Raw genomic sequence first — 16,042 nt, forward strand, 5'->3', positions numbered from 1 at the left:
ATTCTCATTCTTCATTTCTCAAAAACTTACTGCAGAAACAGTTTCTTCATCATGTTGTGGAGAATACGATGTAGTGCAGGATCATATAGCAGTGATGAAGGTGTTCGCAGCCAACGATAAAAGTGCATAACTTGGTTATCAGCATAAACATTTTGATAGTGGGTGATCTCCTTTACCCAGCCAACAACCATGCTTTTCAAAATTCTGGAACAACAAAAGACACATGAATGCGAATAAGGAATAGTACAAATTGCTCACTATAACTACACAACAACAGTGGGCTTATCTTCCTTGCACAGCTATACTACTGGAAGGAATCAACAACTGACGCCAAGTTGAAAGCTAGGGTTACAGCACCTTGAAGCAAACTGGTATTAATTCTTGACCCAAAAGAAAAACACAGTGATCAATACTCAGATCCTGTTGAAGAGTCCCGGTGAAACTACTGAAACTGCCCTCTCTCCACAGAAATACCTGAAAGTGTTGGAGCACAATGCTGCTTCATCATAGCTGGCAAGTGCATTAGCTGCCTGGTTACCAGCCATCATGTCTTCAAGGGAAGCTTGCTGGATGACATCAAAGCTTACACCAATACTGGATGCTCCTTCCATATCATTAATGTGATGGGACTGAAGGATGGTATTCACAGCCAAGCTCTGAATATCCAGCTCCACTGTAACTACAAAAAGAGACAAAACATAGAAATATTGCAGAAGATTCATGATAGCAACTTAATTCCAAACTGTTATCAGAGTTAAACAGAACAAGTATTTGAGAAGGCTTGGGCAAAGTGTTTTTACACCCCTTTCAGTCAACTGAACAGTTGCTATACAGTGGCTGTTAACTTTGTCAGGACATGCACAACTTTAGGGTGACCATACAAGAAAAAATTACAACAACACGCAGACAAGAATATTTTGGACTTAACGATAAATCGACAAAAGAAATAATTTAAAATGTTTAAACATAAACAGTTACAATTCCTCAAAGGGCAGGCAGTAGCAAAGCAGTGACAGCATCCATAGCCTAATGTTTGGGTAACAAATCATGATCCAGGACAAATTTGACAATTCCACAAAGAAAATATCAACAAGGTTTGCAATTATGGAGAGTAATTTGTAGTAACCAAATAACTGAGCTACATAATGGGCATGTGGACAGTGATTATGTCACCAAATTAGTAAACTAGAGGCACAGATTAACATCTAGAAATGAAAGTTCAAATTCAACCAAAGCAGCTGGGAAATTTAAACACAATTAATTAAATAAAATCTAGAATAAAGTTCAGCATCAAGAATTCTAACATGTTGGCATTTGACAGCATCTGAAGTGATCCACCAGGCTTTATAAGACTTTGGTTAGGCCACACTTAAGAGCATCATGTTCAATTCTGGTTGCTAAATTGCAGGAAGTACATGGAGACTTGGTTGGGGGGGGGGGGGGGGGGGGGTGGTGGTCGGCGGCAGGCAGAAGATGTTTGGCAGGATGCTGCCTGGATTAGAGGGTACGATTTATAAAATATGGGCGAGGTAAATTTGGGTTGTTTTCTCCGAGTGGCAGAGGCTGGGGGAAACTTGATAGAAATTTATACAATTATGAGATAGCGATGACAGTAAAAACCTTTTCCCTCTAGCGAAATGTCTAATACTGACAGGCATGCGTTATCGGTGAAAGGGGGAAAAGTTCAAATGTAGCATGGTGGCTCAGTGGTTAGCACTGCTGCCTCACAGCACCAGCGACCTGGTTTTGATTCCACCCTCCAACAACTGCCTGTGGAGTTTGCACATTCTCCCTGTGTCTGCGTGGGTTTCCTCCCACAGTCCAAAGATGAGCAGACAAGGTGGACTGGCCATGCTAAATTGTCCAGTGTTCAGGGATGTGTAGACTAGGTGGGTTATAGGGGGATGGATCTGAGTGGGATGCTCTGAGGATCAGTGTGGACTTATTGGGCTGAATGGCCTGATTCCACACTGTAGGGATTCTGAGAGATGTGACAGTCAAGTTTTTTTTTAAATACAGAGTGGTAGGAGTTTGGAACACTCTACCAAGGGTGGAGGAGGAGGCAGGTATGATAGGGCATTTATGGGACTTTTAAATAAGCACATGAACTTGCAAGAAATGGAAGGATCTGGGCCAAGGGCAAACAGAAGGATCAATTTAATTTGACATCACATTCGGCACAACATCGTGTGCCAAAGGGCCCATTCATATGCTGTACGGTTCTATGTTAAGTCACTCAGTTGTACTTATGTTGCTCATCATCATTTTGACAAGGGTGATTGGGGGCGGCTAATAAATGTTGATCTTACCAGTGATGGCTCCGTTCAACAAAGCTGCTGCTACCTTTGCACCTCCAACAAATCACATTTTTCTCTCAGTCACTAAGATTAAATTTCCTTGCATGTAGATGCTGTAGGATGAGATAGGATCATGTATTGCCCAAGGCCCAGCCAAGGTGAAATTCTGAATCAGACAGGTGAATTAATTTACATTGAATCTCAGGCCTAAGGGTGAAAATTTACTGGCAGACCCATGGAAGGTTGATCCTAGTTATGAAGGCACTGTCTTTGATAGGCTGATGCTGCATTCATTCAAGTTTAGGTGGAGGGGAGATGACAACTTTATTGAAACTTACAAGATTCTTAGGATATTTGACACGGTAGATGTGGAAAGACACTTACTCTTTCAGGAGAGCCTAGGATCAGAGGGTATAATCTCAGAATAAGGAGTTATCCATTTAAAGCGAAGATGAGAAGAATTTCTTCTCCTCAGAAGGGCAGAAAATCTGTGAAATTTTCCTACTGCTGTGGAAGCTGTATCTTTAAGTATATTCAAGGCTGTGATAAATTTCTAATCAGGAAGGAAATCAGAGTTATGGGGGCAAAGACAGGAAAAAGTGGAGTTGAGGATCATCAATTCAGCCATGATATCATTGAATAGTAGCACATACTCAACGGAATGGATAGTCTACATCTGTTTCTATGTCTTATTGCCCTAATTGACATTCTTATCCTCTATCTGTAAAAGATGTAAAAGAAGTTGTTTTACTTCTTTGCTCATTGCAGCTGTTATGCAGGAACAAGCACTATACAAAACTAACTAAAAGGTGAAAATTTTACTCAAAGCGCTTATGAGTGGCATCATTTGCAAACTGGCCCACTATTTGCTATTCATATAAACCACGCAGCACTGTCTGGGCAAATACAACTGTTTTTTTTCTACGGTTGATTCTTTCATGCTCTTTATGCTCCCGTTATTTTATTGAACTGTGCTTTTGAGAATTCGAGTGTGAAGGATGGGCAATCCACACTCTTAACATTTAAAAGAGTGCAATTATCCTTATAAAAAAAGACCTACTGTTGAACAGCAACCTATGTACCTGTAGAGTAACACCCTGGATTATTAATCTCAACTGTTGACTTTTCTTCAAATTCCATGACCAGGCGATTATCATCTGCCTCCTTTCCTCCTAGATCAGGTCGTGATGTGGGGGAAAGCCACAGCAGATGGTTGTGTCGTCTAAGATGTCTGGAAAAGAAGAGGTCTGATCCAAAAGTTGAGATGTCATCTGGAAGATTTCCAATAGGAATATGATAATATCTGAAAAGAAATTATATAATTAGTATAAAACAACACTTACTTACTACATTACAATTTACTAAAACAAACTTTCATGCTCTTATTTTGTTTTGTTTCATTACTCCTGAGGCATCCCTGATGCAGCGAGCATACACCGTACAAGTAACTTCAGCCAAAATGATAGAACGTGATCTATTCAAATTCTGTCAGCCTCAGGTAGTCATGTGGGTGTGCACTTCCCTTCCACTGTTTAAAGTTTTGCTCAACTTTAAAACAAAAATTTCTTCTTCTGCTGGACGTGTTTGCACCTCACCCAAAAAGACATTGAGGAACTTTCCCTAGAACTCTGCCAATATTACCATATACCTTGCACTTGAAGGTATGCAAGAATAATGGAAGGTTATACTTTTTCAGGCCTTTTCTCAAACACACAGACAGGATGGCAAATAATGTAAATTCCAATGTATGGCAGGTTCCTGCTGGTTTCCCTCTACCTTATTCTCCCATTTCCAAAAAAAAAAGTTTATGAAATAGGGCCTTGCTGGCTGGTCCAGCATTTACTGCCCATTCCCAGTTGCCACCAAATCTGAGTGACAATCAACCACAGATTCTGGAGTCACATGTATGTCACACCAGATAAGAATGGCAGTTTTCCTTCCCTAAAGGGCATTGGTGAACCACAAGGGTGTTTAACAACAATGATAATGGTTATAGGTTGCCATTAGACTAAGCTTTTAATTTCAGATTTCTAACAAATTCAAACTTCCACATGCACCATGCTGCGATTTGAACCCATGACCCCAGAACTGCCTGAGGCTCTGGTTTATTTGCCCAGAGACAGACATGCTGTACAGTCTGCTGTGGTCTACTTTTGGGAACTGTAAGTTATCTTACCTGGCCATCTCAAAAGCCTTGGACAGAATACTATCCAAGTTGAGGTAGTGTCTGATCATTCTACGGACACCATGGCGCTGCCAATCCAATACACCATAACTAATATCATCAATTACATGAACAGGCACCAACGGAAACTCATCCAGAACTGACATCCCATTTGTCAGCCTCTTTAGCTGCCACTTCGATTGTACAGCAATGAGAGTTGGTCCTCTTTTTTCATCCTTTAAAAAGAACATAAAATCAATTAACCTCATTCCATTCGATTACTAATTGCTGCATTAACATTAGTCTCAACTTGCTTCCCTTCCTTATATTTAGTAATTAACATAGAACAGAAATATACCAGTAGTTACACATCGCCAGGCGAATTCTACTGTTGTATTCTACACTTTGCCAGCCATACATTTCAGGGAATTGCGATTCCTGCAGTGCCTTTCAGCAAGAATGAAGTAAAGCATACCTGGCAAATAGAAGTTGTAGCCAAACTAGTGGTGTTTCCTCCCATGGTTTGCAATCTACCTCAAGCATAATGTTCAGCACACAGACAGATTGATGGTATTGCACGATTTGTTCAGATGCTTGTAAGAGTGGTAGAGGCAGAAATCCTCATACCATTTTAGTATTATTTAGATGTGCACTTGTTATACCAAAGCCTACAAGGCTATGGGCCAAGTGCTGGAAAATGGAATTAGAATAGTTAGATGGTGTTTCTGACAGATACATTTGTGATCGGCCACAGGGCCTTTCTTTTTGCTGTCAATCTCTATTATTTTGAGACTATATACCCAGCTTACTTATGAAGAAATCTGCTTCACACAAAGCTGATGGAATTGGGGGAGCCATCATCTTATTGAAGCAGTGCCCATGAGTGAAGATTCCACTCTTAGCAAAGGAAATCAAAACCTGCAATTATATTTAGAAGATAAATATAGCTAAGAAAGTTGCAGCTTGGACCTGACAAACTGATTTCAATTAGTATCTATCCTGAAGTTTTCATCTCCGTCTATCTTGTAAATACGTAAAACAGTGTTGGTATTTATTTAAATAAGTTTAGCTACTCGCTTTGAATTATCATATCTATTAAATACAAGGTGACATTTTATATAAAACCTGAAAATTCACAACTGCAAAACATGGACATGCAGAGCTGCAAAGTGAATGTAGTTTTTAAATGTATGGTCCTATATGTTTAGTACAAGTCCATCAGTTTACATATCATTTACAAGTGCACTGAACACCTCAGAAAGATTTCAGCAACACCTACCAAACTTGGAACTTGCGTCACCAAGTGCAAGGAAACACCACGACTTTCAAATTCAATTCAAAGACATACACCATCTTGATACAATGTATCAACAATTCTTCATCATTGCCAAATCAATGAACTGGAGCTCTCTACCTACCACTACTGTGAGGGGTACTTCCACGGTATATTTATAATGTTTCCAGCTGGTTCGTTTTCTCAGTTCTAAATGGTTGTAAGGCATTTAACATATTCACAAGATCCTGTCAATGTACTTTCAATAAAATAACAAAGTTTACTATACACAAGGAAAAACGCAAATTATTTTACACTGTTCACCAACTTTTAAAAACATTCTTAATACAAAATTTCAGAAGGAAAGATTGAACTCTTCACTTAACTCTCAGGGAAGGGTTACCCTATGTCCGTGGTAACGCTGTTATTCAGTTAGCATGGCTCTTTTTGTCAAATTTCTGCATGCTCCTTAATGTCAATCTAAGTGACATTAGATTATACTAATGTCCGTACTTGAGACTCTTAAAAAAAGGGTTCAAACTCAACTCATTTACTAATTACAAGTTCCTTGAACATGCATCTTCAATATCCTGATGGAATATCTTTCTCTCTGACATCACTGTAGCTTTACATTTACTGATTTCTAAGCTACTCAATTTTTTTTTAGGTCAGATTACTTGGAGACTATAAATAAAGGCACCTTTGCTTTCACAGTTCATATCTTTGAATGAACCTGCACACTGCTTAATTTCTTCTGAATTGTTCTGACTGAGTGCTACTGGACTCTGGTTAGTAGGCAAACAGTCTTTTCTTTTACAAGATAACAAAGTGTGAAGCTGGATGAACACAGCAGGCCAAGCAGCATCTTAGGAGCACACAAGCTGACATTTCGGGCCTAGACCCTTCATCAGAGAGGGTAGCTGTGGGAGTCAGTGGGCTTAAAATGGACATCAGTTTCTAGCTGGTTACCTGAGATGGAGGCTGAGGGGTCCAGGAAGGTGAGGGATGTGTTGGAGATGGCCCAGGTGAACTTGAGGTTAGGGTGGAAGGTGTTGGTGAAGTGGATGAACTGTTTGAGCTCCTCTGGGGAGCAAGAGGCGGCGCCGATGCAGTCAATGTAACGGAGGAAGAGGTGGGGTTTGGGGCCTGTGTAGGTGCGGAAGAGGGACTGTTCCACATAACCTACAAAGAGGCAGGCATAGCTTGGGCCCATGCGGGTGCCCATGGCCACCCCCTTTGTCTGTAGGAAGTGGGAGGAATCGAAAGAGAAGCTGTTGAGGGTGAGGACGAGTTCGGCTAGGCGGATGAGGGTGTCAGTGGACGGGGATTGGTCGGGCCTGCGGGACAGGAAGAAGTGGAGTGCCTTGAGGCCATCTGCATGCGGAATACAGGTGTATAGGGACTGTACGTCCATGGTGAAAATGAGGTGTTGGGGGCCAGGGAATTGGAAGTCCTGGAGGAGGTGGAGGGCGTGGGTGTTGTCACGGACGTAGGTAGGGAGTTCCTGGACCAAAGGGGAGAAAATGGAGTCCAGATAGGTGGAGATGAGTTCAGTGGGGCAGGAACAGGCTGAGACAATGGGTTGACCAGGGCAGGCAGGTTTGTGGATTTTGGGAAGGAGATAGAAACGGGCCGTGCGGGGTTGGGGAACAATGAGGTTGGAGGCTGTGGGTGGGAGGTCCCCTGAGGTGATGAAGTCATGGATGGTATTGGAGATGATGGTTTGGTGCTCGGGGGTGGGGTCATGATCAAGGGGGCGGTAGGAGGTGGTGTCGGAGAGTTGGCGTTTGGCCCCGGCAATGTAGAGGTCAATGCGCCATACTACCACTGCACCACCCTTGTCTGCGGGTTTGATGGTGTGGTTGGGGTTGGAGCGGAGGGCTGCCCATTCTGCAGGGGAGAGGTTGGAGTGGGTGAAGGGGTGGAGAAGTTGAGGCGGTTGATGTCTCGACGGCAGTTGGAGATGAAGAGGTCAAGGCGGGGTAGGAGGCCTGGGGGTGGTGTCTCTGATAGTCTTTTCTTTTACCTTTGCTTTCTCATGCACTGAACAGTATACTTTAAAGATTTAAATACTGCACTAAAATGCTGTTAAATAAAACAAATCTCCAGAAATCCTGTCATCACTCAGAAAAATTCTAAGATAAAACTAAAAATACATCTTCCTTTTTTAACACAAAAAAAATTCAAAATTAAGCTGCCATTCTTACCTTTCAGAACACAAGCTCTGAGACTGTAATATTTTATGAATCATGTTATACAGGTAGCAATATCTCGGTGGGGGGGTGGGATGGTGTGATCTTAAGAGAAATAATGGTAATGCTCATTCCATGAAGAATGTAAAATTTACTTTTAACTCAAGAAATAACTAAAATACAAAGTTACAAATACTTCCTCCTGAACAGAATCCAGACCTATTCAATAAACTGTGATTCACATTTGACAAATTCTACTGGCTCCCTTAAAATCAATGTGAAATTATTTCAGTTGAAAGCTTACTTTATTTTTCAGTTTTAATTTTTGATGCTTAGTTAAAAATTCAAGCAAAACAAATGGATTAAAATGGCTGAACAGACCACCTTTGTGATTTTTAAAAAAAAACAACGCATTTTCTCTTCCATACGAGAAGTCCCAGCAGCAGGAAAGACAACCTACCTTTTGCCTCCTTATTCTTTTAACACACTACCCCAGTAGAATTCATTACCTTGTAGCTCAGCAGGAGACGCTGAATTGCTCTGTAGATTAACTTTGGGTCTTTTTCTGCCCGAACTTCAAACGTATGTTTATCAGGTGGCAGTAGCTCTTCATCCAATTTCTCCAGCATAGCAGTGCGCTCGGTTGCATATAGATTATTCAAATTCGGCATTTGATTACTGCGAACCTAATAAGAGATTAAAACTGACATTAAAAACAGCCACCACTGGATAAAATTGTATGGAAGTATTCTGGTTTATAATACAACATTTCATTATCAACAGTTATTATTCAGAAATAATCTGTTAAATCAATGAAAATCAACAGAGACGAGACAACTGCTACTAAGATACATTCAAAAATAAAAGAACATTCATTGAAGGACTATTGTATAATTTCAAATGAGTAGTCACTATCAATCTCCTATAAAATCCAAAATGCGGAGGCAATGGCCTAGTGGTATTATCGTTGGACTGTTCATCCAGAGACCCAGATAATGTTTTGGGAACCTGGATTCAAATCCCGTCATAGCAGATGGTGGAATTTGACTCAATAAATATTTGGAATTAAGAGTCTAATGATGACCATGAATCCATTGTCAATTGTCGGAAAAACCCATTTGGTTCACTAATATCCTTTACGAATGGCACCTGACATCCTAACCTGGTCTGGCCTACATGTGACTCCAGACCCACGGCAGTGTGGTTGACTCATAACTGCTCTCTGGGTAATCAGGGATGGGCAATAAATGCTGCCTAACCTACAATGCCCTCATTCCGTGAATGAATAAAGAAAAAAAATTACATAATAGATATACACAGTCATATTTCAACCAAGATTCACTTACGAAACATCAACATACTCCCAAAGGCTCCTCACCCCATTTGAGAATGATAAAGACTGGAATTCTCCACATTCGATACTATGCATGATCAGCCTATACTTCATGGAAAATTCTGTGCTCAAGAGGTGAAAAGTTCATTACAATTATACAATATAACCCATCATGCTTGTGCTAGCTCTGTCAAAAGAATCATTAATCTGTCCTAGATCCTGACCACCTTGAAATTGGAACAGTATCCTCATTTTTCAATCAAAATAGTTCATAATGGTGAATATCAACATTAGAATTGGAACAATGTCTTTCCCAGAAAGCAAATAATTGCAACAAATACAGCAGTATAGAAAACCTAATTATCTCAAAATATTTTGTATTACTATATTTTCCACACCATTAATTGATGATTAGTCTCAATTTAATGACAATTGTATTTGATACCCAAATAGCAGCCATCTGTGTTTAAACACTAAAATGGTATAATCACTTTGTCATGTTGCAATGCAAGTGTCCAAACAGTCCAAGTTTTGAGCAATCCTTAGTCCCAACGTAGCATAGGATGAGGTGATGATGCTAAGTAATTTTTAGTCTTGAAACCTGATGCATATTCCTAGGAGGTCTCGGTCATCTCAATGCAGCTCAGGTTACCAATCTGAAGGGTTGCACATCTTCTTAACTTTCATTATTTCTGTTTAAAGATTTTCAGGTTTCTTTTGCATGCATTTTTAAAGCAGTCTAGATCATCTGCACAACCTTGAAACATATGAAAACTCGACAGAAAATGATGTTGAAATATGATCAACATCAATCAGAATTAGGTGATTGTGTTTCTGGAGGCATCCATGTTTGATAAGACTATTATAACTTGCTTCCTTCAAGTACTGTATACTGGGATTTTCATTGTTCTACTTGATATTTTTCAGACACAACGAGGAGACATGGTGTAGGAAAAGTTTATAGTCTTCTTTCATGCCTGGCATAGATGGTCTTGCCATTGAGAAATGCAGTAGTCAGGATGTATATTCAATACAACCAGAGCTTGATGCCTAATTTGAATTTCTTATTATTCTACACAGGCTTATTCAAATTGCCAAGCCTTTTCTGACGTGTAAACATGGCCAATGACCGAGAGAAAAGTTGTATATTAATGCTGACTGCATACTGTACAGCTTGCATACAACTTCTTCTACTTGTTTGAAGCTTCAGGTGCAGTTTGCACAAACAGTGAATCTTTAATCTGAATGTTCCTAAAGTCATTTTTTTTCTTAAATCAAAACATTAAAAATATTGTACGCAAAAACTCACGTTACCACTGAAATAAGTACCCACTGTAAAAAAAATTATGGTTTTTCTACACATTCTCCACTGCAGTGCTTGTAAGGAGGTCAGCCAGGGGGACTTCACAGAGTACAAGTTCCCTCACTGGACTAGGTTAACAGACCCAATCAATGAGCTGGCAGACATGAAAAGGACTGCCAGAAGCCCTATTCACTCAGAGCTGGCACCGACGAAGCCAGACCAGGATCAAATACTATTCACTTATATATAAAGGGCGACTTGATGGAATACTGGTCTCTGTGGAGTTATTTTAACCACTTTTCACAAAATGCATCTGTGAAGAGAAATTAAGGATACCAGGGAAGTCACTGTAATGGTTAAGGAGCAATTGAAATGAATCCTCAAGTTAAGTGCCATACAACAGCATTGAGAATCCATTTTTATTTTCACAATTCACAATTTTTATGCACATCCACATTTGTAACAAGCTGCTCTCACACCCCAGCTTGTTTCACACATTGCTCCCACTTCGAGGTTTTCATTGCACACAGCACTCTGACCAAGATAACACAGCTCCATTAATATTACTTCCATGTCATGCACAAGATCATTCCATCCAAGCTTCTGTCAAGACAACTCTCGACAGACTGCCAGGGGAAAGCTTGTGTCCTAAGAAAGCCATGTTTGAAAATGTCCATCTTACTAAGATAGCAGCAATTACTCTAACCTCAGAGGAAACAGAATATCAATTATAAAAGTGAACAGAAAGGCACATTTCACAAGGATATCTATTAAATGCACCTTCACAAGTTATTCATGTCATTGCACTGGCAATAACATGCCATTTCTACTACATAAACAATATCCATTCTATTTTGTTTTCCTTGTCTGAACAGTTTTACTCGTATATTTACAGAACAATGTTTTCCTTAAAATACAGAATTCTTGGAGCTACAGGCATTAGTGGGTCTGTAGTACCTTGAGCCAAAATGAAGAATTCTGACATATCCATGTTGAGTCTTATTCGACTCTCATCATCACGTAAACGACTGCCACTGGAAAGTGCACCTAACATTAGGGAAACTGCATCTAACCACCAGACCAACTGTGTCATGATTAAGAAATAGTAGGAACTGCAGATGCTGGAGAATCTGAGATAACAAGGTGTAGAGCTGGATGAACACAGCAGGCCAAGCAGGATCAGAGGAGCAGGAAGGCTGATGTTTCGGGCCTCGATCCTTCTTCAGAAAAGCGTCTAGGCCCGAAGTGACATGATTAACTCAGGTTACCACAGTTCAGCAAGCACATCAGAATCAAATAAGGCCCATTTTTGTTCTTTTACAAAATACATAAAACAAAACACAACTTTATGGGACAAAATATTCGTTCTTGATGCAGGCATCTGTGGTTAACTCAATGGCTAATTGTCTTTTAATTACTTACAGTGTCAAGAACAAATATAGAAGCCTTCCTTTGAGAGGGGATGAACAAGCCAAATAAAGCCTTATTCCCTTGGGCATTGTGGTAGAAGTAAATATGTCGGATGGTACCTACAAAAACAAGAAGCAATGAATTACTTCAATTGTAACCATAAGTTTTTTTCCTAACCTCTAATTTGCCAATGTCTCAGTAAATTTCACTCTAAATGGGCACAAAAACCTTACTGGATGGATCCTAGTATAAACACATTGCTACAGAATTAAGCTGGTTTGAAATTAGAATCATAGAATCACAGTTTGTGTATTTTTGTTTGAAGGACTGGTGCTTTGGGCTATTCTAAGACACCTAGTTTGCAGAAGTACAATTTTAGATGGAACCACATACTCCAGAAATTTTTGCTGGCATAAGGCATACAAATTTTAAAATAGGACTAGCAATAAAAGGAAGGAATGGTTACAGGCGTTACTTGAATCAGATACCATATGTATTACCTGAATAAAAAAAGCAACTATGGTCAACCCACAGAAGACCAAGAAAATAAAGACGTTTCAATTTCACAGTTCACCATCTCAGGTTGTCCCATAGCACTTCACTGGCTCAGAAATGAATTTCAGAAATGGGACTGCATATGCTTAGCTGGCTAGCCCCACTTTAGCTTTCCAGATGATGACCTTTGATTCTTACAAGGTTGGACATCCATTTGTCACCAGGTCTAAACCCACTTTTACATTGTTAATCAGTTGGTCCCACTGTCAATATTGCAGGATGCTGGGCTGGAAGAGTAAGCAAACATGCCCAAATCCATGCAAGTATGGTGATCTCACTAAGGCAGGTTGGAAGTGTCTAATGAGGAAAGGTATTAGGGCAGGGATGAGGATGATAGGGAGGCAAAAACATACAAGTGATTACTTTAAGGATCTTAATTCGGCTACAAAATGGGGACTATCCAGTGCTTCGCTCCACCTATAAAAGAATGGCAGGGGACAGCAGGCTGGTGACAAGCATCATGCTTTAATTTATTGAGTACTCACCTTAACTCATGCCTTAAACCAGATTAGGTGACAGTGAGACAAGATGCAAAATTTTAACTAATGTAATTAAAGTTGGCTATATTAAATGAGCTATAATGAAAAACATGAATATAAAACAGGTGATAACAGGAACTGCAGATGCTGTAGAATCCAAGATAACAAAGTGTGGAGCTGGATGAACACAGCAGGCCAAGCAGCATCTCAGGAGCACAAAAGCTGACGTTTCGGGCCTAGACCCTTCATCAGAGAGCTCTCTGATGAAGGGTCTAGGCCCGAAACGTCAGCTTTTGTGCTCCTGGGATGCTGCTTGGCCTGCTGTGTTCATCCAGCTCCACATTTTGATATCATATAAAACAGGTGGCAGGTTATCTCAAGAAAATTAGGAAGTTAGCAATAGTATTTTTAAACTGCATCACTACATTTTATTTCAAATTCATTGGTTGATTCTCTACACTCAAGCTGAAATTGTAAAACAAAAATAGAAATTGCTGGAAAAGCTGAGCAGGTCAGGCAGCATCTGTGAACGTTTTGGGTTGAGTGAGGAAGCGTCACTCGGACCGAAACGTTAACTGATTTTGCTCCACAGATGCGGCCAGGCTTGCTGACCTTTTAAAGCAATTTCTGTTTGTTTTACAGCATCCATTGTTTTTTTTTCAGTTTTTACTTGAAATTACAGATGCTAACTTCAAATTTCAATGTTGTAAGCATTAAAGAAAATTAATCTATTCTGAAAATATAATCTATAAAATCAAGATTATCAGTCGATTTTAATCTGTGAAATTAGATTTTGGTACCAAACCAACTGTACCCGAACTTCTTTCAACTCAGAACTGTCCTTCCTTTCGGAACTTTAAATGTTATCTATAGATAGGCTGTGCCAAGATGCTTTCAAAAAAAAGTGGAAGTTATAAATTCTGTAGTTTGTAGCAAGTAGCATTGACTTCATGGATGCAAGCCTAAGGACATTTGCAGACATACTACTTTGTTTCGTTTGAAAATAAGCACTACATTATAGATATTACAAAACCAGTGACAATGCCAAAAACATATTGGTTTCAAACCAGTCCAAGTGAAGATATTGCCTGTGAATCAAAGCTTGTCCACTAATCAGTAATGTTCTACAAATTTCATTTGGCTGCTTCAGACTACTGTCTTGTTACTAAGCAGATTAGTACTATTTAATTCAAACTACAGAGTCTATTTTTAGGCATTCTTCTAGAGTTAAGAAATTTAATTTCAGATTTTTTCTACTCCCTTATGGTAGATCTTAGACCGATATATTGCTGTTGGCCAAGAAACTAATGCCACTTAAGCACATAGCTAAAGACTAAATATCCTCAATGCTGCATTTTAGTAATGCATTAGGTTAAACTCCCATCTAAATTCTCATTAACTTGAAATAAAATAAAATTATAGCCTGCACAGGGCTGAAATTGATCACTTGTGCAGGAGTTTGCCCTCTGACTGTAGAAAATCCATTTCAGTTTCTCAAACCTTATTAAATTAATTACTTTCCTCAAATTTCCATGAGTTAGGTATTCCATAAAGCCTCTAACAGAGGAGATCAGGGACTACTGTTTTGACTCTTGAAGGTTTCATGAGGCAGTAGCAGCATCTCTGTCTGAGCCAGAAGCTGAGGGTTTGAATTTCACCCCAGAACTCTTGGCTAAGAAAAGTACATTTAGAATGCAGCCAAACAGGTCAAGTAGCAACATGCAATTCTTCCAAAAACATGCTAATAGCCAATAATTTATACATTAGCATGAAATTTTTCCTGCTCTCATCACTATAACAGCAGGAGAAATTCACATGAACATATGAATTTGGAATAGAAGGCACACAGCAGCCTTAAGTCTGGTCCATCATTCAATGAAAATCATGACTAATCTGACTGCTGCACATTTCCCCCTGGTCCGACACCTTTTCATCCCCCTGCTCATCAAGAATCCACATTTGCCTTAAAGCTATTTGAAAGACTGTTTCCATTGTGTTTTAAGGAAGGGAGAGTTCTAAAGATTCATGATCTTCCACAACCAAAATAAAGTCATGCCTTCATTAAAAGATCCATTATTTTTAAGCAGTGGTCCCTAGTTCTAGGTTTTGTGACTTGTGGAATCATTGTTCCCACATGCACCCTGCCAAGACCCTTCAGGCTCTTGTGTATTCCAATCAAGTTACTTACGCTAAATTCCAGGTGATACAACCCTAGCCTATCCAATCTTTTCCCATAAGACAACCTGCCCATTCCAGATATTGTTCTAATAAACATTCTCTGATCTGCTTCCAATGCATTTCTCAAATAAGGATAATAACCGCACTAAGTTTTCCAGTTATGGTTCAGGAATGCCTAAGTGATGCATGATCTCTATACTTTTGCACTCAATGCACCCTCACAATAAACAACATTCAATTAACTTTCCTTATTATTTGTTGTACTTGCAAGCTAACCTTTTATGAATCAGGCATTAGGACACCCAGATCCATTTGCATCTGAGTTACACAAGTTCTCAGTTTACATAATGTGTTTTATTTTTATTCCTGGGCAGCCACATAATGGAAAGAACATTGGAGCCTCTAGCATCACTATCCAGAGCTTCAGACTACAAAATGCAAGTAAAAGTGCATGTTGCCAAAGCAACTAAGACTTCATGAACCATAATAGAGTACTGCTGATTGAACGTAAAGGCTTCCACAAGGAATAATTTCAAGAGACAAGATGAGGGCTGAGCTGGGAATAAAGAAACAGAGCTGGACAAGAGGTAGCAATCACCTAAAACACTGAATCACTGCAACTGCAAAAACACAGACTTATGCAACCTATGAACCAAACACTAATAATGTATACTATATGCTGTACAGGTATTAATTAGAAAAGCCACTTACTGAGCCAGGTGGTATCTTTTCCTTTTATATTTTCATTTGTTTATGAACTAAAATGGAGCTGTCTGAAAGCAATTTTTCCCCATCTCACTAGTGAGCCCATTCACTGAGTAATTCTGGCATCCAAAAAGATGACTCAACGCATCCCAA

At 39.6% G+C, this 16,042-nt stretch overlaps 1 protein-coding gene across 2 annotated transcripts in view; it reads right to left on the reverse strand.

Moving 5' to 3' along the window:
* pole (polymerase (DNA directed), epsilon) overlaps positions 1–16,042 on the reverse strand; it is a 132,097-nt gene that overhangs the window by 38,961 nt on the left and 77,094 nt on the right. For both annotated transcript variants that reach the window (XM_048556270.2, XM_048556271.2), the window contains exons 35-40: positions 11,985–12,091; positions 8,436–8,612; positions 4,474–4,697; positions 3,380–3,600; positions 475–679; positions 31–204 (exon numbers count right to left, since the gene is read on the reverse strand). In XM_048556270.2, the coding sequence (XP_048412227.2) occupies positions 31–204; positions 475–679; positions 3,380–3,600; positions 4,474–4,697; positions 8,436–8,612; positions 11,985–12,091 (1,108 nt within the window). The remainder of the gene's footprint in view (positions 1–30; positions 205–474; positions 680–3,379; positions 3,601–4,473; positions 4,698–8,435; positions 8,613–11,984; positions 12,092–16,042) is intronic.

This window comes from Stegostoma tigrinum, chromosome 26, assembly GCF_030684315.1.
Source record: "Stegostoma tigrinum isolate sSteTig4 chromosome 26, sSteTig4.hap1, whole genome shotgun sequence".
Classification (NCBI taxonomy): domain Eukaryota; kingdom Metazoa; phylum Chordata; class Chondrichthyes; order Orectolobiformes; family Stegostomatidae; genus Stegostoma; species Stegostoma tigrinum.